At 40.1% G+C, this 24696-nt stretch overlaps 1 protein-coding gene across 1 annotated transcript in view; it reads right to left on the bottom strand.

Annotated features, from left to right (window-relative positions):
- VEPH1 (ventricular zone expressed PH domain containing 1) overlaps positions 1-16071 on the bottom strand; it is a 258723-nt gene extending 242652 nt beyond the window's left edge. Inside the window, exon 1 of the mRNA XM_055569246.1 lies at positions 15934-16071. Within this exon, the coding sequence (XP_055425221.1) occupies positions 15934-16071 (138 nt within the window). The remainder of the gene's footprint in view (positions 1-15933) is intronic.
- Between the last annotated feature and the right edge of the window lie 8625 nt (positions 16072-24696).

Here is a 24696-nt window from a genome sequence, read left to right as displayed (position 1 = left end):
CTCCGTGAACATCTCTGAGCTGTCCAGTTGTGGAGTGCACATAAGGAAGTGATTACTGGCTAGCCCGCTCTCTCCTCTACTGATTCCACCTCATCTCATTCGGGTCACCTCTAACTCCCTCCTCCCTCTTCTCTTCTCCATGTAACTCTGTGAACCTCTCTGGGTGTCCCTAACAGTGGAGAAACTTTTCATCTTTAACCTAGATGTTTTATCAATGGTGCTGTATAGAAGGAGAAGTTTTGAGACTACTGTAAAAATAAGACCGAAAACTGGAAGCAGAAGGCTTAAGTCCAAACCCTGACTCCAGGGAACTCCTGACTCCAGGGAACATTAATTGACAGGAGCTCATCAAACACCTCCATACCTACACTGAAACCAAGCACCACACAAGGGCCAACAAGGTCAAGGGCAAGGCATACCAAGAAAATTCTCTAGTAACACAGGAACACAACCCTGAGCTCCAATATACAGGCTGCCCAAAGTTACTACAAAACCACAGACATCTCATAACTCATTACTGGACACTTCATTGCACTCCAGAGAGAAGAAATCCAGCTCCACTCACCAGAACACCGACACAAGCTTCCCTAACCAAGAAAACTTGACAAGCCACCTGTGCAAACCCACACACAGCAAGGAAACTCCACAATAAAGAGAACTCCACAAACTGCCAGAATACAGAAAGGACACCCCAAACTCAGCAATATAAACAAGATGAAGAGACAGAGGAATACCCAGCAAGTAAAGGAACAGGATAAATGCCCACCAAACCAAACAAAAGAGGAAGAGATAGGGAATCTACCTGATAAAGAATTCCAAATAATGATAGTGAAATTGATCCAAAATCTTGAAATCAAAATGGAATCACAGATAAATAGCCTGGAGACAAGGATTGAGAAGATGCAAGAAAGGTTTAACAAGGACCTAGAAAAAATAAAAAAGAGTCAATATATAATGAATAATGTAATAAATGAGATCAAAAACACTCTGGAGGCAACAAATAGTAGAATAACAGGGGCAGAAGATAGGATTAGTGAAATAGAAGATAGAATGGTAGAAATAAATGAATCAGAGAGGATAAAAGAAAAACGAATTAAAAGAAATGAGGACAATCTCAGAGACCTCCAGGACAATATTAAACGCTACAACATTCGAATCATAGGGGTCCCAGATGAAGAACACAAAAAGAAAGACCATGAGAAAATACTTGAGGAGATAATAGTTGAAAACTTCCCTAAAATGGGGAAGGAAATAATCACCCAAGTCCAAGAAACCCAGAGAGTCCCAAACAGGATAAACCCAAGGCAAAACACCGCAAGACACATATTAATCAACTTAACAAAGATCAAACACAAAGAACAAATATTAAAAGCAGCAAGGGAAAAACAACAAATATCACACGAGGGAATTCCCATAAGGATAACAGCTGATCTTTCAATAGAAACTCTTCAAGCCAGGACATACTTAAAGTGATGAAAGAAAATAACCTACAGCCCAGATTACTGTACCCAGCAAGGATCTCATTCAAATATGAAGGAGAAATCAAAAGCTTTACAGACAAGCAAAAGCTGAGAGAATTCAGCACCACCAAACCAGCTCTCCAACAAGTGCTAAAGGATATTCTCTAGACAGGAAACACAAAAAGGGTGTATAAATTCAAACCCAAAACAATAAAGTAAATGGCAATGGGATCATACTTATCAATAATTATCTTAAACATAAATGGGTTAAATGCCCCAACCAAAAGACAAAGACTGGCTGAATGGATACAAAAACAAGACCCCTACATATGTTGTCTACAAGAGACCCATCTCAAAACAGAGGACACATACAGACTGAAAGTGAAGGGCTGGAAAAAGATTTTCCATGCAAATAGAGACCAAAAGAAAGCAGGAGTAGCAATACTCATAGCAGATAAAATAGACTTTAAAACAAAGGCTGTGAAAAGAGACAAAGAAGGACACTACATAATGATCAAAGGATCAATCCAAGAAGAAGATATAACAATTATAAATATATATGCACCCAACATAGGACCACCACAATATGTAAGACAAATGCTAACAAGTATGAAAGGAGAAATTAACAATAACACAATAATAGTGGGAGACTTTAATGCCCCACTCACACCTATGGATAGATCAACTAAACAGAAAATTAACAAGGAAACACAAACTTTAAATGATGCAATAGACCAGTTAGAACTAACTGATATCTATAGGACATTTCCTCCCAAAACAATGAATTTCACCTTTTGCTCAAGCACCCACGGAACCTTCTCCAGGATAGATCACATCCTGGGCCATAAATCTAGCCTTGGTAAATTCAAAAAATTGAAATCATTCCAAGCATCTTTTCTGACCACAATGCAGTAAGATTAGATCTCAATTACAAGAGAAAAACTATTAAAAATTCCAACATATGGAGGCTGAACAACACGCTGTTGAATAACCAACAAATCACAGAAGAAATCAAAAAAGAAATCAAAATTTGCATAGAAATGAATGAAAATGAAAACACAACAACCCAAAACCTGTGGGACATGGTAAAAGCAGTCCTAAGGGGAAAGTTCATAGCAATACAGGCACACCTCAAGAAACAAGAAAAAAGTCAAATAAATAACCTAACTCTACACCTAAAGCAACTAAAAAAGGAACAAATGAAGAACCCCAGGGTTAGTAGAAGGAAAGAAATCTTAAAAATTAGGGCAGATATAAATGCAAAAGAAACAAAAGAGACCATAGCAAAAATCAACAAAGCCAAAAGCTGGTTCTTTGAAAGGATAAACAAAATTGACAAGCCATTAGCCAGACTCATCAAGAAACAATGGGAGAAAAATCAAATCAATAAAATTAGAAATGAAAATGGAGAGATCACAACAGACAACACAGAAATACAAAGGATCATAAGAGACTACTATCAGCAATCATATGCCAACAAATTGGACAATGTGGAAGGAATGGACAAATTCTTAGAAAAGTACAACTTTCCAAAACTGGACCAGGAAGAAATAGAAAATCTTAACAGACCCATCACAAGCACGGAAATTGAAACTATAATCAGAAATCTTCCAGCAAACAAAAGCCCAGGTCCAGACGGCTTCACAGCTGAATTCTACCAAAAATTTAGAGAAGAGCTAACACCTATCCTACTCAAACTCTTCCAGAAAATTGCAGAGGAAGGTAAACTTCCAAACTCATTCTATGAGGCCACCATCACCCTAATACCAAAACCTGACAAAGATCCCACAAAAAAGGAAAACTACAGGCCAATATCACTGATGAACATAGATGCAAAAATCCTTAACAAAATTCTAGCAATCAGAATCCAACAACACATTAAAAAGATCATACACCATGACCAAGTGGGCTTTATCCCAGGGATGCAAGGATTCTTCAATATCCGCAAATCAATCAATGTAATACACCACATTAACAAATTGAAAAATAAAAACCATATGATTATCTCAATAGATGCAGAGAAAGCCTTTGACAAAATTCAACATCCATTTATGATCAAAACTCTCCAGAAAGCAGGAATAGAAGGAACATACCTCAACATAATAAAAGCTATATATGACAAACCCACAGCAAACATTATCCTCAATGATGAAACATTGAAAGCATTTCCTCTAAAGTCAGGAACAAGACAAGGGTGCCCACTCTCACCACTACTATTCAACATAGTTTTGGAAGTTTTGGCCACAGCAATCAGAGCAGAAAAAGAAATAAAAGGAATCCAAATTGGAAAAGAAGAAGTAAAGCTCTCACTGTTTGCAGATGACATGATCCTCTACATAGAAAACCCTAAAGACTCCACCAGAAAATTACTAGAACTAATCAATGACTATAGTAAAGTTGCAGGATATAAAATCAACACCCAGAAATCCCTTGCATTCCTATACACTAATAATGAGAAAATAGAGAAATTAAGGAAACAATTGCATTCACCATTGCAACAGAAAGAATAAAATACTTAGAAATATATCTACCTAAAGAAACTAAAAACCTATATATAGAAAACTATAAAACACTGGTGAAAGAAATCAAAGAGGACACTAATACATGGAGAAATATACCATGTTCATGGATTGGAAGAATCAATATAGTGAAAATGAGTATACTACCCAAAGCAATTCATAGATTCAATGCAATCCCTATCAAGCTACCAACGGTATTCTTCACAGCTAGAACAAATAATTTCACAATTTGTATGGAAGTACAAAAAAAACCTCGAATAGCCAAAGCAATCTTGAGAAAGAAAAACTGAACTGGAGGAATCAACCTGCCTGACTTCAGGCTCTACTACAAAGCCACAGTCATCAAGACCGTATGGTACTGGCACAAAAACAGAAATATAGATCAATGGAACAAAATAGAAAGCCCAGAGATAAATCCACGCACATATGGACACCTTATCTTTCACAAAGAAGGCAAGAATATACAATGGATTAAAGACAATCTCTTTAACAAGTGGTGCTGGGAAAACTGGTCAACCACTTGTAAAAGAATGAAACTAGAACACTTTCTAACACCATATACAAAAATAAACTCAAAATGGATTAAAGATCTAAACGTAAGACCAGAAACTATAAAACTCCTAGAGGAGAACATAGGCAAAACACTCTCCGACATACATCACAGCAGGATCCTCTATGACCCACCTCCCAGAATATTGGAAATGAAAGCAAAAATAAACAAATGGGACCTAATTAAACTTAAAAGCTTCTGCACAACAAAGGAAACTATTAGCAAGGTGAAAAGACAGCCTTCATAATGGAAGAAAATAATAGCAAATGAAGCAACTGACAAACAACTAATCTCAAAAATATACAAGCAACTCCTACAGCTCAATTCCAGAAAAATAAATGACCCAATCAAAAAATGGGCCAAAGAACTAAATAGACATTTCTCCAAAGAAGACATACAGATGGCTAACAAACACATGAAAAGATGCTCAACATCACTCATTATCAGAGAAATGCAAATCAAAACCACTATGAGGTACCATTTCACGCCAGTCAGAGTGGCTGCGATCCAAAAGCCTACAAGCAATAAATGCTGGAGAGGGTGTGGAGAAAAGGGAATCCTCTTACACTGTTGGTGGGAATGCAAACTAGTACAGCCACTATGGAGAACAGTGTGGAGATTCCTTAAAAAACTGGAAATAGAACTGCTTTATGATCCAGCAATCCCACTGCTGGGCATACACACTGAGGAAACCAGAAGGGAAAGAGACACGTGTACCCCAATGTTCATCTCAGCACTGTTTATAATAGCCAGGACATGGGAGCAACCTAGATGTCCATCAGCAGACGAATGAATAAGGAAGCTGTGGTACATATACACAATGGAGTATTACTCAGCCATTAAAAAGAATACATTTGAATCAGTTCTAATGAGATGGATGAAACTGGAGCCTATTATACAGAGTGAAGTAAGCCAGAAAGAAAAACACCAATACAGTACACTAATGCATATATATGGAATTTAGAAAGATGGTAACAATAACCCTGTGTACGAGACAGCAAAAGAGACACTGATGTATACAGCAGTCTTTTGGACTCTGCGGGAGTGGGGGGGATGATTTGGGAGAATGGCATTGAAACATGTATAATATCATATATGAAATGAGTTGCCAGTCTAGGTTTGATGCACGATACTGGATGCCTGGGGCTGGTGCACTGGGACAACCCAGAGGGATGGTATGGGGAGGGAGGAGGGAGGAGGGTTCTAGATGGGGAACACGTGTATACCTGTGGTGGATTCATGTTGATATATGGCAAAACCACTACAATATTGTAAAGTTAAAAATAAAATAAAATACATTTAAAAAATAAAAAAAAGAAAAATAATGAATATATAATGGGCATCAACTTTCCACAGCAGTTAAATGCAACTTAATACATTTAAAAGATGGATGAAACAATTTATTTTAAAATATCTGTACTCACAGTATGCTGGGAATTACAACATTCAGAAGTCAGTCATTAAACTTGTGATGAAAACATTCTAATTTCAATAAAAAATATGCAACAGTGTAAATAGTTACTCAAATTATTTTAGAAAATATGAGCCAAAAAAAAAAGAGAGTTGAGGGAGTTTATTGGACATAATATTACTATACAGTGTCATTTATGCTATAATCTTCTCAAAAATAGTTGGAAAATATAATTATTAAAAGGGTATCATTTATAACTTCAGCTAAAAATATAAAATGTTTATAAATTTTTTAAAAGATATATAAGACTCAAGATCCTTGAGTAAAAAATCATAAAACCTTATTAAAAGATATTGTAGAAGATCTAAATAAATGGACAGATACACAGTATCTACAGATAAAAAAGATAGTACCATAAAGTTGTTAATTTACTTCAAATTAATCTATAGATATAATGAAATTCCAATCAAGATACTGATAGAATTATTCACAAAACTTGAGAAGCTTATGCAAAATTATTAAAGAACAGAAATGAATCAAAGAAGTTTTAAAGAAAGAGTTTGAGGGTACTTGTCCTATTGGATATCAAGAGGTTACAGTAAAAGGCAAGCTATACTTGAGTAAGAGGTGTGCGACATGCACAAAGTGACAAAGATTCATAGAAAGATATACAGAAAACCCCCTTTAAATTAATAAGAACAGATTCTTCTTAAACCTCAAGAGAAAAATGAAAAAAAAAAAAAGAAAAAAAAAAAGCCCAAACCTTAAGGAAGTACTTTACTGAAAAGGAAATTTAAATGCAAATAGCAAATAAATACATGAAAAAGTGGTCAGACTCATCAATAATGAAAGTACTGCAGGTTTAAATATAAATCAGACACTGCTACACTTAAATGGACAGAAATTTTTAAAATCTGATAAAAGCAAGTATTGATCAGGAAATAAAGCCACTGAGACTCTTAATATGACTGATGAGAGTGTAAATTGGTGAAACCATATTGGAGAGCAATTTGGTGGTTTATCAGAAAATTGAAAGTATATGAAACCCTAAATTTAGTTGTTTCACTACTGATTGTGTACAATAGTTATTAAGCACAGCTGCCAAAAGTGTTAATTATAAGAATGTTCACTGTGACACTGTTAGAATAGTGAATATCCATCAAAAGAAGCCTGGGTAAGTAAACTGTGGCATGGTCATGTGATGGAACACTCTATTGCACTGAAAACAAATGAATTGGGACTACACATACTGACATAGATAAACCCCAAGGACATAATATTGAGCCTTATTACATCATTTATATAAAGTTTAAAAACATGAACTACAATGCTATAAGTCATTTTTGAGCCATGCATATGTAACAAAGAAATAAAAACACATATGGATAAATACCACAACAGGATATTTGTTACCTTAAGAGAGGAAAGGGAGGAGTATTGAAGGGGAAGAGAGAAACATGCAGGTGACAACAGTTTTGTTTAATTTCTTAAATTGGGTGATTTTTGTGTACTTAACAGTTTTTATGGTTAAAAAAATGGAAGAGAATTGGAAGGTAGGTAGATCGATTAGGTATGAGTGAGCATCAAAGGAAAGGTGGTGTTGAGAGTGTGAGAAGAGGCTAAGTGGACAGGGAGACAGTCTGACCTGAGGAGTCTAGTAGTAGAAGAAGAGCCTAGTAGTAGAAGAAATGAATTATTAGGTAAGGGTATTCCAGAAGCAGAGGCTGTGCAGGTGCAGGAGGGCTGGGAGGAGCTACTCCACATTCAAGGTCAGGAGGGGCGACCTCGTCCAAGGTAAAGAGCAGCGGCTGCGCTTTGCTGGAGCAGCTGTGAAGAGATACCCCAGGTCCAAGATAAGAGAAACCCAAGTAGGATGGTAGGTGTTGCGAGAGGGCATCAGAGGGCAGACACACTGAAACCATAATCACAGAAAATTAGCCAGTCTGATCACATGGACCACAGCCTTGTCTAACTCAATGAAACTAAGCCATGCTGTGTGGGGCCACTCAAGACAGACGGGTCATGGTGGAGAGGTCTGAAAGAATGTGGTCCACTGGAGAAGGGAATGGCAAACCACTTCAGTATTCTTGCCTTGAGAATCCCATGAACAGTATGAAAAGGCAAAATGATAGGATACTGAAAGAGGAACTCCCCAGGTCAGTAGGTGCCCAATATGCTACAGGAGATCAGTGGAGAAAATCACTCCAGAAAGAATGAAGGGATGGAGCCAAAGCAAAAACAATACACATCTGTGGATGTGACTGGTGATAGAAGCAAGGTCTGATGCTGCAAAGAGCAATATTGCATAGGAACCTGGAATGTTAGGTCCATGAATCAAGGGAAATTGGAAGTGGTCAAACAGGAGATGGCAAGAGTGAATGTCGACATTCTAGGAATCAGCGAACTAAAATGGACCGGAATGGGTGAATTTAACTCAGATGACCATTATATCTACTACTGTGGGCAGGAATCCCTTAGAAGAAATGGAGTAGCCATCATGGTCAACAAAAGAATCTGAAATGCAGTACTTGGATGCAATCTCAAAAACGACAGAATGATCTCTGTTTGTTTCCAAGGCAAACCATTCAATATTACCGTGATCCAAGCTTATGCCCCAACCAGTAACACTGAAGAAGACGATGTTGAATAGTTCTATGAAGACCTACAAGATCTTTTAGAACTAACACCCAAAAAAGATGTCCTTTTCATTATAGGGGACTGGAATGCAAAAGTAGGAAGTCAAGAAACACCTGGAGTAACAGGCAAATTTGGCCTTGGAGTATGGAATGAAGCAGGGCAAAGGCTAATAGAGTTTTGCCAAGAAAACACACTGGTCATAGCAAACACCCTCTTCCAACAACACAAGACAAGACTCTACACATGAACATCACCAGATGGTCAACACTGAAATCAGATTGATTGTATTCTTTGCAGCCAAAGATGGAGAAGCTCTATACGTTAGCAAAAACAAGACCGGGAGCTAACTGTGGCTCAGATCATGCACTCCTTATTGCCAAATTCAGACTTAACTTGAAGAAAGTAGGGAAAACCACTAGACCATTCAGGTAGGACCTAAATCAAATCCCTTATGATTATACAGTGGAAGTGAGAAATAGATTTAAGGGACTAGACCTGATAGACAGAGTGCCTGATGAACTATGGACAGAGGTTTGTGACATTGTACAGGAGACAGCGATCAAGACCATCCCCATGAAAAAGAAATGCAAAAAAGCAAAATGGCTGTCTGGGGAGGCCTTGACACAAAAGAAGAGACATGAAAAGCAAAGGAGAAAAGGAAATATATTCCCATTTGAATGCAGAGTTCCAAAGAATAGCAAGGAGACATAAGAAAGCCTTCCTCAGCGATCAATGCAAAGAAACTGAGGAAAACAACAGAATGGGAAAGACTAGGGATCTCTTCAAGAAAATTAGAGATACCAAGGGAACATTTCATGCAAAGATGGGCTCGATAAGGGACAGAAATGGTGTGGATCTAACAGAAGCAGGAGATATTAAGAAGAGGTGGCAAGAATACACGGAAGAACTGTACAAAAAAGATCTTCATGACCCAGATAATCATGATGGTGTGATCACTCACATAGAGCCAGACATCCTGGAATGTGAAGTCAAGTGGGCCTTAGAAAGCATCACTATGAACAAAGCTAGTGGAGGTGATGAAATTCCAGTTGAGCTATTTCAAATCTTGAAGAGATGATGCTGTGAAAGTGCTGCACTCAATATGCCAGCACATTTGGAAAACTCAGCAGTGGCCACAGGACTGGAAAAAGTCAGTTTTCATTCCAATCCCAAAGAAAGGCAATGCCAGAGAATGCTCAAACTACCACACAATTGCACTCATCTCACATGCTAGTAAAGTAATGCTCAAAATTCTCCAAGCCAGGCTTCAGCAATATGTGAACCGTGAACTTCCAGATGTTCAAGCTGGTTTTAGGAAAGGCAGAGGAACCAGAGCTCAAATTGCCAACATCCGCTGCATCATAGAAAAAGCAAGAGAGTTCCAGAAAAACATCTATTTCTGCTTTATTGACTATGCCAAAGCCTTTGACTGTGTAGATCACAGTAAACTGTGGAAAATTATGAAAGAGATGGGAATACCAGACCACCTGACGAGCTTCTTGAGAAACCTATATGAAAGTCAGGAAGAAACAGTTAGAACTGAACATGGAAAAACAGACTGATTCCAAATAGGAAAAGGAGTACGTCAAGGCTGTATATTGTCACCCTGATTATTTAACTTATATGCAGAGTACATCATGAGAAATGCTGGACTGGAAGAAGCACAAGCTGAAATCAAGATTGCCGGGAGAAATCTCAATAACCTCAGATATGCAGATGACACCACCCTTATGGCAGAAAGTGAAGAGGAACTCAAAAGCCTCTTGATAAAAGTGAAAGAGGAGAGTGAAAAAGTTGGCTTAAAGCTCAACATTCAGAAAACGAAGATCATGGCATCTGGTCCCATCACTTCATGGGAAATAGATGGTGAAATAGTGGAAACAGTGTCAGGCTTTATTTTCTTGGGCTCCCAAATCACTGCAGATGGTGACTGCAGCCATGAAATTAAAAGACACTTACTCCTTGGAAGGAAAGTTATGACCAACCTAGATAGTATATTCAAAAGCAGAGATATTACTTTGCCAACAAAGGTCCATCTAGTCAAGGCTATGGTTTTTCCAGTGGTCATGTATGGATGTGAGAGTTGGACTGTGAAGAAAGCTGAGTGCTGAAGAATTGATGCTTTTGAACTGTGGTGTTGGAGAAGACTCTTGAGAGTCCCTTGTACTGCAAGGAGATCCAACCAGTCCATTCTAAAGGAGACCAGTCCTGGGTGTTCATTGGAAGGACTGATGCTAAAGCTGAAACTCCAGTACTTTGGCCACCTCATGCAAAGAGCTGACTGACTGGAAAAGACTCTGATGCTGGGAGGGATTGGGGGCAGGAGCACAAGGGGACGACAGAGGATGAGATGGCTGGATGGCATCGCTGACTCGATGGACGTGAGTCTGAGTGAACTCTGGGAGTTGGTGATGGCCAGGGAGGCCTTTCGTGCTGCGATTCATGGGGTGGCAAAGAGTCGGACACGACTGAGCGACTGAACTGAACTGATTCCAGAAAGGACTTGAAATGAAAAGATAAAACTTAAAGGCATATTTTGGAACTTAGAATTCTGAATAAGTCATTTTCTCAAAGCAAGCCTAAAGATAAAATATTTTCCAGCTCTGTTTTGGAGTAACTGATGCAAGGACTGCAGATCAGAATCTAGTGATTTCGATTCTTTTGTGAATGACTTTGGGGGAAGGACTAAAGGCTTGCTTGCTTGCTAAATGTCTAGATTATACAAAGCTGGGGATGATAACTAATGTACTGGACAGAATCATGTTTGTTTTTTTTTCTTTAATTTGGCCACATTACTCTCCATGTTGGATCCTAGTTCCCTGAGTAGGGATCAAACCTAGACCCTTGACAGTGAAAGTAGAGTCCTAACCACTGGACAACCAGGAAACTCCCAGAATCATAGTTTTTTTCAAAGGTATAGCTATTCTAAAATGAGATAAGAATATTATTTCAATGGTTTAAAATGTGACATAATATACTTAACATTTTTTCAAGTTATCTAATTTCAAGTCTTGATTCAACCTGAGGTTCTTGGCATATTGCAGGATAAATATGGCCAACTGCACCATGTTACTATTGAAAAGAAGCTTTAGAAACGAAGTATCTGACTGGTATGAGCAACTATTTCAAACAATTGGTTCAAGTAGTAGGCAATGATAAATTACAATAATAAATATAAAAGATTCCAGGGGAGGGTACTCAGAATGCTGAGAATGTAGATAATCTTTGTGAGCTACAATGAGGCAGTCTCCAAGAATTTGGAAAAGAGGTTGCCCTGTGAGGATTAGACAAACAACCCTGAAGACTAACCCAAGGCACAACCTGTACATGGGTGACTTTACAGTTGAGTTAAATACAATCTCAGGGATGTAGGGCTAATATATGGGTTAAAATACAGGAGGAAGAAGCCTAGTCAGTAACAGAGACAGACTGAGTAAACAGGCTTAGCGAGAACAGCATGGAACACACAAGAATTCTGATGGACGTGAGTTATACTTTTCATTATAAATCACTAAGTCAGCATTCTATTTTATATTTCTGACAGCATAATTTAAATAACATTTCTCATGTACTGACAAAATTGTGTTTTCAGACCAGAGACTGGTATAACTTTTCTCTGCTACAGAGCCTTCCTTTGTCAGGGGAAAATATAAGGACAGTAAGGATAGTCAACTGGGAATATAGAAGCCAAAGGTGAGACTTGATACCTACCTGCATATGTTTAAAGTTCTTCTTGTAGCAACAGAGGTTTAATTCTCTTGATTGTTAAGGGCAGAGACCAGACTAAAGGATAATGGACAGAAAATATTTATAAAGAGAGAGATTTTATTAGACTAAAAGGAAGAACACACTAACAATTTCACCTTCCAACAGTAGAACAAGCTATCTCTTTGTTAGGATTCTTTGATCATAAACAGCAGAAAAAATCTGGATAATTGAAGCAAAATAAATAAAATAATTAAAAGATAAGAAGTGGCTGACAGATTTCAAGGGAATTTGTAGTACTTAGCCTTATAAAGGCAATGACTGAGGCAGCTATAGTCACAGAAGGGTAGAAAGTGAGGACTGTCTCTTTGGAATACCATCATCATGATAAGTCACCCTTTGCTAATTTCTTTCCTAGAATCACTGGGAAAGAAAATCTGATTGGCATATCTTGGGTCAGGTGTCCCTCACTCCTGCTTTCCCCCTTCCCTGGCAAAGGGCAAGGTAGAGAACCTTGATTCAAGACCCCATCAAGGAAGGGTTCATGCAATGGAAAGGGACAATTTACTGAAGGAAAATGGAGGAGCAGGAAAAAAAAGTCAGAAACCTAGCATGTTCTCATCGTTGCAAAAATAGAAGGAGAGGCCACCTGGTTGTCAAGAATCCTAAAGAAGGGATTTCTGTGCTGGAAGGAAGTTGGAAAAGACAGTTTAGAAGGTCCCTTTCAGTTTCATGTTTATAAAGAGGAACTGATACGAAGAATTGATTCATTTGAAAAGACCCTATTGCTGGGAAAGAGTGAAGGTGGGAGGAGAAGGGGACGACAGAGGATGAGATGGTTGGATGGCATCACTGATTCAATGGACATGAGTTTGAGTAAACTCTGGGAGTTGATGATGGACAGGGAGGCTTGGCGTGCTGCAGTCCATGTGGTCACAAAGAGTCAGACACAGCAGAGCAACTGAACTGAGAGATGGAATTAATTACTGAGATGCAAGGTCATTAGGAAAGGTCTAAGAAGGAATATTTAGTGGATCTTGGTTATAAGGGAAGGATGCGATGCAGCTACAGGGAAGAAACCACAGAGTAAGCACTGTGGTTCAAGGCTCTAGTTGCTGGTATTAGTCATTGAACGTCACAGTCACTGAGACATCATGGAAAGGGCATGAACAATGGAAAGACATGTAACAAAATCTGGCTTGGGAAATTTAAACTGGTAATTGTTAGTAGATTGAACTAGAGAAAGGCAAGGCCAAAGGCAGGGAAAGGAGAGAGTGAGAGAAAGAAGTCAAGAATGACTCCACGTTTCAAACCTGGAGATCTAGTAAAAAGGTAGTATAAATGCAAGAAAGGTGATAACTTCTAATTTAGATATATTGAATTTGACATGATGGATATCAATTAGTATGAGCTTGAAGTTTAGCAAGAGATCTGAAGGCTGAAAACATAGATCTGGGATTCCCCCATGTAGAGATCGCACTTCAGGATGTATGAATGGATGACTTTCTATAAGAACAGACTATAATGCAAAAGGGTAATTAAGTCTTTTTGGAAAGAAGCAATCACTAAGAACTAGACACACTAGAAATTGTTTCAGGAACAATGAAACTTGAACTGGCTTTTAAAGGAAGGGAGGAGGGAAGGAATGCTAACAGTGACATATTTATAAGTAGAATCGATGAGCAACTTAAAAACTGAATTGATCAACATGATCCCTGCATTTAAAAACTGGATTGATCTGAATGATCAAAACTCTCTTAAAAAAATTGATTCTTTTCTTCCTGCCACTTATCTACTCTTTGCTACTATTGTGTGTGTGTGTCTGTGTGTGCTCAGTTTGTGTCTGACTCTTTGCAACTACACGGACTATAGCCCACGAGACTTCTCTGTCCATGGGATTTTTCAGGCAATAATACTGGACTGGGTTGCCATTTCCTACTCTAGGAGATCCAATTCAGGATCAAACCTGTGTCTCCTGCATTGGCAGGTGGATTCTTTACCAACAGTGCCACCTGGTACAGACAGAGAAAGGAAGAAACAGGGTGTGACAGAAGTTAGTAAATGAGGATCGCAGGAGAACTGCTAGCTCTCCAGACCTACTAGTCTGGTTGGGATGCTGAATGGAGGGCTTAAAGGATGAACAATGCTCTTGAAGACAAAGGAGGTACCAGCCTTAATGGTTAAAAGTGGGGACACATAATAGAACTCACCAGTCCTAAAATTCTGAATTTGTCATCTGTGAGACAAAGCAACTCATGAAGAAACAAAAGAAATCGCTGACACTAGTGACCTCTAGTGGAAATAGGCTTCAGGGAAATACAGATACAGATAGGTATGTGTATACACATGCATATACATATTTTCTATTAGATGAGATCGGTAGTATATTCAGCCAATTTATTTCCAGAGGAATGTGAGGGAAGGGGTTGCTGGAAATAGCATGCACATCCTACTCAGAAAGTGGAAATGTACCAGAGAAATGCTTTGTTATTTTTTGAGTCAGACCAAGTTGATTATTTTCTGGACACATAATTGCTGTCAAAGACGTTACCTGAGAAAAGAAGACTGTTTAGGCAATGACTTCACTGGTCCCTGGGGGGACTTGGCATGTTAAAGAGAACACGCTGACAGATTTGAGGAGGAAGCTGCACTGGTTGCTGTTATGCCTTTTTAAACATCTTTTCATTATGACATGGAAGAAAGCTGTTATCTCTGAAATATGTACATATTTGCTATTCAGTATTTTATGGCTCAAGTCCAGTCTCTTTCCTTTGCCTGGCACATGTTTGTGCCAAGTGTTGGGAAAAGCTGTTAAGCTGAGAGGATGGGAGGGGACACTAGGTGGTCTGGCCTTTGAAATGGGACCAATCTCTAAGCACAACCAAGAAGGTCAACATCAAGCCACCTTGGGCACTCTGCATCCAGTCTCTTTGAAACATGCTTTCAGGATACATAATCCTGAAATTGAGGAGAAGTGAAAGAATGGGAGGGTTGATGGAGATTTTAAATTTGTCTGATCACAACTGGGGTCTAATAATGGTTGAATTAAATGGGGGGAGTAGAGAAAAAAGAGAAAGGAGAAGGTTTAAAAAAGTGGAGATTATATGAAAGCAAACAGAATCAGCATTATTAAGCCCTGGGCAACTGTCACTTCTGGTAGTAGAGTGATGGTTATCCTTGTCTCGTGTTGCCTGCATGGCAGGAGGTGTCATCTTGCCTTCTTTCATTATTCAGCTCCCACCCAACACCCTGCTTTGTTTACTGATGCTCTTGTGCAGCTTTGTGGGTCTGCTTTTCCTCAGATTTGCTCTCTCTCATCTCCGTGTCATCTCAAGGATACAGAAACAAGCTTTAGACAATCCTTTTTTTTTTCTTTTGAAAATTCCACTCTGGCCTGCAATTTCCAGAGTTCTGGTCTCCATGGATGGAAAAAAGGTAGTCTGACTGCCCACCCCCGCCTCACTCAAGTCAAAGACTTCCTTCGTGTTATTTCTTATATGCCAACTAAACCACAGGGCAGAGTTAAGAGAGACCAACCTGAGTGGTCCTTCCTCTTTCCTCTGCAAAGATCTTTTCCCCAAGAATATGTACAATCATTTAGCTCCAGAATAGATTGTTTCAGGGATCTAGTCTACAAGCTAGTTTACTTACTAAAGATGAGCTAATGATTTTGATTTGCTCCAAAGCTTCTGTCAGGCTGTCTTCAATCTCAGAGTCCTCTAAGGAGAAGAGGTCTCCGGCTCGCGAAAGGTCTTTTTGTCCCAAGACCAGTCTGAAGAGTTGATGCATCCTGAGAGGTTTGATGATCAGTGGACTGCCTGCAGGCCCAGGGCCATGCATCTCAGTCAGCAGAGGTTAGTGAGACCAAAACATGTGGCAGGCCATAGACTTCATATACCTCGAAAGGTCATTCTTCTCCAGACTTGAGGGTTTTTTCTGACACTCTCTGCAAGAGAAACAAATGACACAAGACAGCCATTAGTTGAATGTCATGAGCTCAGAATGTGAGCTTGGTGCCCAGAAGAGAGAGAGGAAAAGAAAAAAACATTTGGAAATGTGCACGGAACAACAGATTTTGGCTTGATGACCTTCAAAAGAACTCTTCTTATTTTGTCTCAAAAAGCTGTGTCAAAGATGATTCTATTTTTCCAGAATTTAATTTGATCCTTTAAAAGCAGCTTTTTAAGAACCCACTTTTCTCCTTTCTATATCCTTTTCCTTCTCTTCCTGCCACAAGGAAACAGGTGGACCAGCAACAAATATGCCCAATACTTGCCAGATTTCCTCAAATAGATTCTGATGGAAACCAAACAGAAAAGGGCAATGAAAGGAAAAGAGAACACAGGAAACACCTTTTAGACCCAATACCTGTTTCCTGGATGTGGAAACTGATGCCTAACTTACCTTTATTGGCTGGGCTTCTGTGCTATACTGACAACAGAAACTTCCTGAACTTCAACCCAGAAGGTGATCTCAATCCTCAGTTCTTATGTACTCTCTAAACGAATGGCAGTGAAATAAAGAATTCTGCCTGGGAGTGTGACACGAGATAAATCCCTACAGAACATGAGCATGAACTTGAACACAGAGCTTGAAGATGAGAATATTGCAATGAAGGCTGAAAAGGAAGGGTCTGAGGCTCTGCCAACCCTCCCTCTGTCCCCACAGTTGAAATAATAAAGTCCCACTGTAGTCTCTACTCAGTTAACAGCCCACAGAGGTTAAGGTAATGGTACCAATTAAAAAACTGATTATTCTCATCAGCTTCCTTCTGGGCTTCATAAAACCTCAGATCATTTGCACTAGCAGAGACCTGAGCAATCATTTCAGAGCCGGGGAGGTTTAAGACTTCTTCAAGACCCCTGGTAGCTGTGGCAGTCCTGTTCTGATCTCAGGTCAGTGGGCTCTCCTGCAGTTTAGATGAGAATGGAGCCACCTCATACATACAGGTAACTTAAAAATGCCACCACGTGTTCAGAGAGTGAGAGCTGAGAGTGACTTATGTAACATATGCTGCAGGCAGTTCTGCCCAGCATTTCAGGCTGAATGTGGTCCCCAGAACAAGCGTGAAAAGGAGAGTCTGCTGCTCCCTTGGGTGTCTCAGACCTTCCCCTGAGCTATCACTGAGACAGCATTTCTTGGTGCTGAATGCAGTTTTCAAGTTTAAAGATACATAATTTCCATATCTCTAAATGCAAGCCAAATCCTTTGGGCACTTAACAAAGAAACTATCAGTAGTATTCCAAATGGTGCAATTCATAGGCCACTGAAGAGATTTCAAGGATACTATTGTGTACATGCAAATTGTGCACTATCTACCAGCTTCAGAAAAATTTAGAAAGTATTGTTGTTGTTTAGCTGCTAAGTTGTGTCTGACTCTTTTGCAACCCCATGGACTGTAAGCCACCAGGCTTCGCTGTCCATGGGATTTACCAGGCAAGAATACTGGAGTGGGTTGCTCTTCCCTTCTCCATAGAAAGTATAGAGTGTCACTTTTCTAAAATGAGGCCCAATATTTAGATATGTTTGTCTATATGCCAGGCCCTGGATACTTTGTAAACACTAACTCATTTAATCCTCATAACAATGCTACGAGGATATGTCATTCCTATTTTATAGATGAGGTATGTATGAATGTATATGAAAGTCGCTCAGTCGTGTCTGACTCTTTGTGACCCCATGGTCTGAATTCTCCAGACCAGAATACTGGAGTGGGTAGCCTTTCCCTTCTCTAAGGAATCTTCCCAATCCAGGGATCAAACCCAGGTCTCCAGCATTGTAGGCAGATTCTTTACCAGCTGAGCCACAAGGGAAGCCCATAGATGAGGAACCCAAGGCATTAAATAACTTGTCCAAGATACAGAGCTAGGAGACTGGAGAGTTGGGATTTGGACCCAGACTCCAGAGCTAGGCTTCCAGTTTATAACCACCCTGAACTGATGATGACACATAAGGCTCCATGTGAGGCAACTCTTAGGAATAGAGAGCATTGTTAACATTTAAGGATAAAGATATGGGTAGAGTCATAAAGCAAGAAAATGAATTCCTCTTCCCTCCTACACTGACCCTGCATCCTTGTCCATATATACCCTGGGATTTAGGGCAATCAAAGAGCAGAAATGTGACAAGGAAGAGGGGCTTCGAGGATGAGAAAAGAACAAGAGCAGTGGGAAGATTTCAGGGGCTGGGGTGAGCAGAGAATGAGGCTCCTACAAAGTATTTTGTGCTGGGCTGTGCTAAGTCGCTTTGGTCATGTCTCACTCTTTGCGATTCTATGGCCCATAGCCCACCATGCTCTTCTGTTCACAGGATTCTCCAGGCAACGGTACTGGAGTGGGTTGCCATGCTCTCCTCCAGGGGCTTTTCCCGACCCAGGGATCAAACCAGTGTCTCTCACATCACCTACGTTGGTGGGTGGGTTCTTTACCTCTAACACCACCTGGGAAGCCCACAAAGTACTTTGCACCCTGGTAAATGTGAAAGGGTGAATTACAGTATCTACAAGAAAAATTAAGGTGATGTTTTCCTGGATTTGCCCCTGCTCTCCCTATCCCCCAGCCTCAGACATGTGCAATGACAGTGTCTCCGTGAAATAATATTCAGGAAAGTAAGACACTGGATGGAAATTACTTCATCTTGACCAGTCAGCTCATTGGTCAATATCAGGCACTTCCAGCAGCAGATTCAGCTGCCCCAGACATAGCAGAGCTGAAGCTCTGAGAAGCAGCAGAAATACGTGCTGGAGAACCACAGGGTTCATCTGGGTTCCTTCTTTTTTTTTCACACCTGCAGTGACACCTGGTGTGGAGCCCCACACTCATGCTTCCAATTGTGTGTCTGCCATGTCCAACATCATTGTTCAACACACAGCTGTACATGAAGACATTCACACATCCAGGGGTGAGGGAGTAAGAGAGGAGACTTGTACCAAACATTCTACATTATAAGGATGACCGAGAAAAAAGTCCCCTAAGACTACAAAGGAAGTTTGGGTAAGTATGAGGGAGAACGATATCTCCTAGGGGAAAATAATAAGGAAATGGCTATGTGCAGGAAGTGGTGTTCAGCCAAAACTTTTAGGAGAGGCTTCCTTCAATGCATGTGTGCCCAGTGCACACTGGGTCACCTACTTGTCTGGGGACCCAGACTGAAGTTCTAGCTCAGCTACTCAGTAGTTGTTGGGCCTTGGCTTCATGCTCTTCCTTTCCCAAGCCTCAGTTTTCTCATTTGCAAAATGGGTCCAAGGCACACCGAATCTATCTTATCTTTTTAAAGATCAAAACAGACAACACACAAAAAAGCACCTTGTAAAATAATGACACCACCAGCTGGTGTTCAGCGGGTGTTTACCATGAGTCAGGCACTACTCTAAGAGCTTCCCAAATAATGAGTCACTGAATTCTCAGGACAATTCCATGTGACGAGAAACTGATGTTCAGAGATGAAAACAAGCAGTCCAGGGGGATCTGCTGAGTAAGTTGCAGAGCCAGGATTGAAAGCAGTTGATCTCCCAGGACAAAGCCCTCTCAGGACTGAGTACAGGTGCATACATGACTGTATATGATAATTACTGAGCTGCCTCCCTTCCCATCCATCCTCATCTAAAGAGTGGCCTGCATCTAGTCTGCCCTTTTCTGGACAAGAATCAACAAGGCATGTTATTTATCTTTCAGCAGCTCTGGTCAATGTTTTGCTCAGGTGTGTAGCTTTTCTAACTGCTCTCTTTGCAACACCCCAGAGGGTTAGAGCCAAATCAAAATTTACCTCATCTTTTGGGAAACTTCCTACTCTTATGAATGTCATAGTCCTGTGACCTCTCTGTATGTGGATGTATGCACCTGCCGTACACACACAGAAGCATGTGTATATACACACACTAGGACACTTCCTCTGTACCAAGTTCTTTGCTGGACACTTTCTTCTCAGATCTCCTATCAACCCTGCAGGTAGATATTATTACCAAAGAGGAAACAGGACTGGTGAGGTTAAATATCATGCCCCAGGTGACAGAGCCAAGATTCACATCCAAGTAGGTCAGGCTCCAAATCTGGTACTTTCTGTATTACAAAAACTGGCTTACAAAATTCCTTTTTATCCCCGGCTTTGGCTCTCCTAAATTCTTTCCCTAATCTTTAATAAGAGACCCTAATCTGAAACCCGAGTTCTCATTATTCGGTCTACATTTCTTAAGCAGGTGTTGGTTGACAAATCGGGTTTCTGTATGGAGAAATAGAACTCCCCAAAGAGAAATGTTTCTGCACCATGGGGGACACATTTCCGGGAATCCCAGCTGTCCCCCGCCACGCGCTTTACCTGCGTGCTACTCCTCAAAGGGGCGCTTGCGGGTACTCAGCGATCTATTTTGAGGCTGGGTGGGCATCGGAGTCCGAGGGCACCGCGAGTGGAATCCACTCAGCTCGGTGAACCTGAAGTTGTTCATTGTGGCGCCCGGGCGGAAGAATTCTAGGAATGCAGCCCGATATGCCACCGGCAGCTCCGGAGTGGTCAGGTGACAGGCTGCGCCTCACCCAGTAGAGAGTTACCTCTGAGTGAAAGGCTCTGTTTCCTGGGGTGAAACAGCCCGCTCCAGTAAAGCGGAGTTGTTTTTAACAGCGAAAACAAAACTGCCTGTGTTCATGGAAATCTATACTTTGCCTGAGAAGAATGGAGGGAAAGAAAAGCTATGCAGAGAACATGGCTTCAGTAGGAACTCAGGTGAATGGTGTGCCCACTGGGGGGCCCTTTCTCAACCTCCGGAAGGGGGAAGAATTGGCAGTTTAATTAACACTTCCCTTCCCCTTGAGATGTCCCATACAGAGTTTGAAAAGCTGAGTGTTTGTCCAGGATAAGCCACAGCTCGTAAAGAAGTCATCTCTTGTTCTGGCTCTAGATTAACTTTGTTGAAACTTTCAGAATGCAGGAAGTTGCTAATAAACAGAACAGACTTACTCAACAAAGATGTATACTATACCCTCACTCCCTTTTCTCCCATTTTATTTGCTGGACGGTTCTTGGACCAGACATATTAGACTGGTGTTAATGCTTTAAACACTACGGCAATACTCCAGTTCAGTTCAGTTCAGTCACTCAGTAGTGTCAGACTTTGCGACCCCATGGACTGCAGCACGCCAGGCTTCCCTGTCCATCACTGACTCCCGCAGCTTGCTGAAACTCATGTCCATCCAGTCAGTGATGCCATCCAACCATCTCATCCTCTGTCGTCCCCTTCTCCTGCCTTCTATCTTTCCCAGCATCCGGGTCTTTTCCAATGAGTCAGTTCTTCCAATCAGGTGGCCAAATTATTGGAGCTTCAGCTTCAGCATCAGTCCTTCCAACGAATATTCAGGATTGATTTCCTTTGGATTGACTGGTTTGATCTTGCATCCAAGGGACTCTCAAGAGTCTTCTCCAACAACACAATTCAAAAGCATCAATTCTTTGGTGCTTTCTTTATAGTCCAACTCTCAGAACATGCTTATCCTGCTTCATCTATTGATACTCCAGAAGAGAAAAAGGTACTGAAACCCTTTCTTACTTTTTCAAAAGTTAATGATTTACTTAAAAAACATGTTTCAAGCTATATTATTCTCTTCCCCTAGCTTCCTATAGTAGGTTTGTTCATCCCATCAAGTCATCTATCTGCTGGCAAAGTACACAAAAAGTTGTGACCTGCATGATCACCAAGATGTGGACACTGTGGGTATCTCCCCAGGAGAACTACCCCACAAAGGTGTGCACTCAGGGTGGCCACACACCTGCCACTGAACCAGATCCTATGCTTCAGGAGGGTGGCCTCAAAAATCTTCCTAAACACTTGGTGATCAATCATATTTTTATACCATCCATACATGGAGGACTGTCCCCTTGAAGAGTTTATAAAAATAGAGAACCCAAACATCCATGAATAGATGTATTTTCTCATTGATGGCTTTCTGGCTTATAGATACTGATGAAGTATCTCTATTCTATTCTCTTTTAATGGAATAGATTATATTTCTTTATCCTCTTCTTTATCCTCTATTCATTATTCATGGTACTTATCACTAGTTTTTATTCAATTTTCTTTTAGTTTTAAATGAGCTTAGGGTACAGAGTTGGACACAGTGTGAGAATCCAGTAAGAAGAGCAGAGAGGAGTGTTGGGGGAACCTGGACACACCTGGGTTCAGCTATGCCGTTACCTGCAGTATAAACCTGGTCACACTACTCACTCTCCCTGAGCCTCAGGTTCCTTATTTACACCTGAGGATGGTGACGTGGGTTGTTGAGAGTTTAAAGAGATTATATAAAGCATTTAACACAGACCTGGCATATAGCAACCATACAAATAGTGACAGCAATCATATCTTTAATAATATAATTATTCTTGTAGGTCATTCTCCTGTTAATGCATCCCCATGTCATACCTTTTGAATACTAACAATGACTCTGCTGCTACCTAAGATTAAATTCACAGCATTAGAGATGCCTAGGTCTTTTCCATTTGTGTTTTATTTATATCCTAGTTGTAGTCTCTCATAGTATTAAATCGGGGTAGTTCATGCACTGTCTTACAAATGTCCTTGTTGATTTCTTCAGAAACAATTTCTCTCTGGAGAAACAGCCTTACTGTGACCCTACCCCCACCACGGCCAAACAGTGAGAGTAAATTTTTTCACAGGGTGAAAAGGGACTGAAATACAATGTCTCTCAGACATTTCTTTGGCCAGGTAATCCAAATACCTGCACTTTCTACTTAAGCACAGTGCTCACTCCCATGTTTATTAGGGAGGAGGGAGTGTATTATTCCCTCCAGGGCACTATAGGGAAAAGTTCTTTATGACTTTTCAAGGTGACCTACACCGAATGGGCATTAATAAGACATTGCTGGTTTACTCTATTATGCATGTGTGTGTGTGCATGCACACGTGTGCATGCAGGCACACTCAGTTGCTCAGTTGTAGACACTCTTTCTGACTCCATGGAGTGGTATCCCAATAGTTGGGCTATTAAGTCTTCTGGTTCAAGTGTGATTTCATTTAGCAGAATCTACTAATGACACACCTGAACCAGAAGACAATGGCCTGACTATTGGAATACCACTTTGGGAGGATTTCAATAAACATAACTATCTCAGGAAGCCCGTTTATTCTGAAGAAATTAGTTTCTAGCTTCCAACTCCAGGTTAGGATGTTCTCCAGTTTTGTCACCTCAGAAAATTCTATAATAGCAATATTTATTTACATTATGCTTCGGGGATCAAAAAATTATCATTTTATTTACTTGTGTTTAAAATGCCCACTGACTAACCTAGACCCATTTGGGTTCTAGAAACTTTCAATAAAGTTCTCAGATTTGCCCTTGAAAGAAAGGATTAGAGATTCTTTTCAAGGAGCATCTTTTTCACACAGTGTGAAAGCGCTGCAGGCGTTCCCATGGGAATGGGCCGCATACATTTCAGCCCTTCCCACAAGATGTCTATTGTTCCCTGGACGTCTCTGGGCTCCCAATGCTGCGACATGTTGCTATACTTCACTTCTACTGAAAGCCTCTGCGGCTGGGTTATTCTACATGATACTAAAAGACTCAGCCCTTGGTGTTTTTGCTAGAACTCATACAGTCTAAGTGTGTAGCAGGCTTGTTATCATACGCATACACAACAAATAAGTTTGATGGCCTGTTTAGGCAAGAGCTCAAAAAAATTTACTTAATTTTGAACATGTATTGCAACTTATGAGAACACACATATTAATAGATAGGAAAGATTTCTCTTCATCAGGAGTGAGGGAAAGATCTAATGAACTTTCTAGACCAAGAATTTGTAATCTGTCATAATGGTTTCATGGGGTATCAATTTTCATTTATAAATTCTGACTTCGTAAGACATATGTGCTCTGGAATTGATACAAATCTCACCAAAAAATTGTAATTCCAATTTTCTGGGTTTGTTTTACAAGAAAACATACCCAGAGTTGCAAATTACAAGGAAAATTCAATGTTAAATGTATCTCTATTTACATTTAAATGTCATACATTAAACAACTGCATGACCAATTCAAATAATGCCCTAAGTATGTTTTTTTCTAGTTTTTAAATTGAAAACATACATAAATATCATGGAATTCAGCTGTTGAGTATTACAGCAATTTAAGTATGTATTTGAAAAAGAAAAAAGTGGCCAGATTTAGTTATGATTTGTAAGGTGCCTGAATTATCAAGGGAAAAAAATTACAGCAACAGCAAACAATAATGGTGACTGTCCAAACCAGTGACTGTAATGATACTACCGACTTTTCTTTGCAAAGCATAGGCAGGATCTGTTTCTTTGCTGGTTGCAAAATGTTTCTTGAGGTAAATAAAAATATGAAATAGAAATAAGCCCAAACTCTTATGGAGTAAAACAAAATGCACCTTCTGTGAGTCTAGAAGCACAGTT

This window comes from Bubalus kerabau, chromosome 2, assembly GCF_029407905.1.
Source record: "Bubalus kerabau isolate K-KA32 ecotype Philippines breed swamp buffalo chromosome 2, PCC_UOA_SB_1v2, whole genome shotgun sequence".
NCBI classification, from domain to species: Eukaryota; Metazoa; Chordata; class Mammalia; order Artiodactyla; family Bovidae; genus Bubalus; species Bubalus kerabau.
Note: the sequence above shows the minus strand (reverse complement) of the source record. Positions and strands in the feature narration are given on the sequence as shown.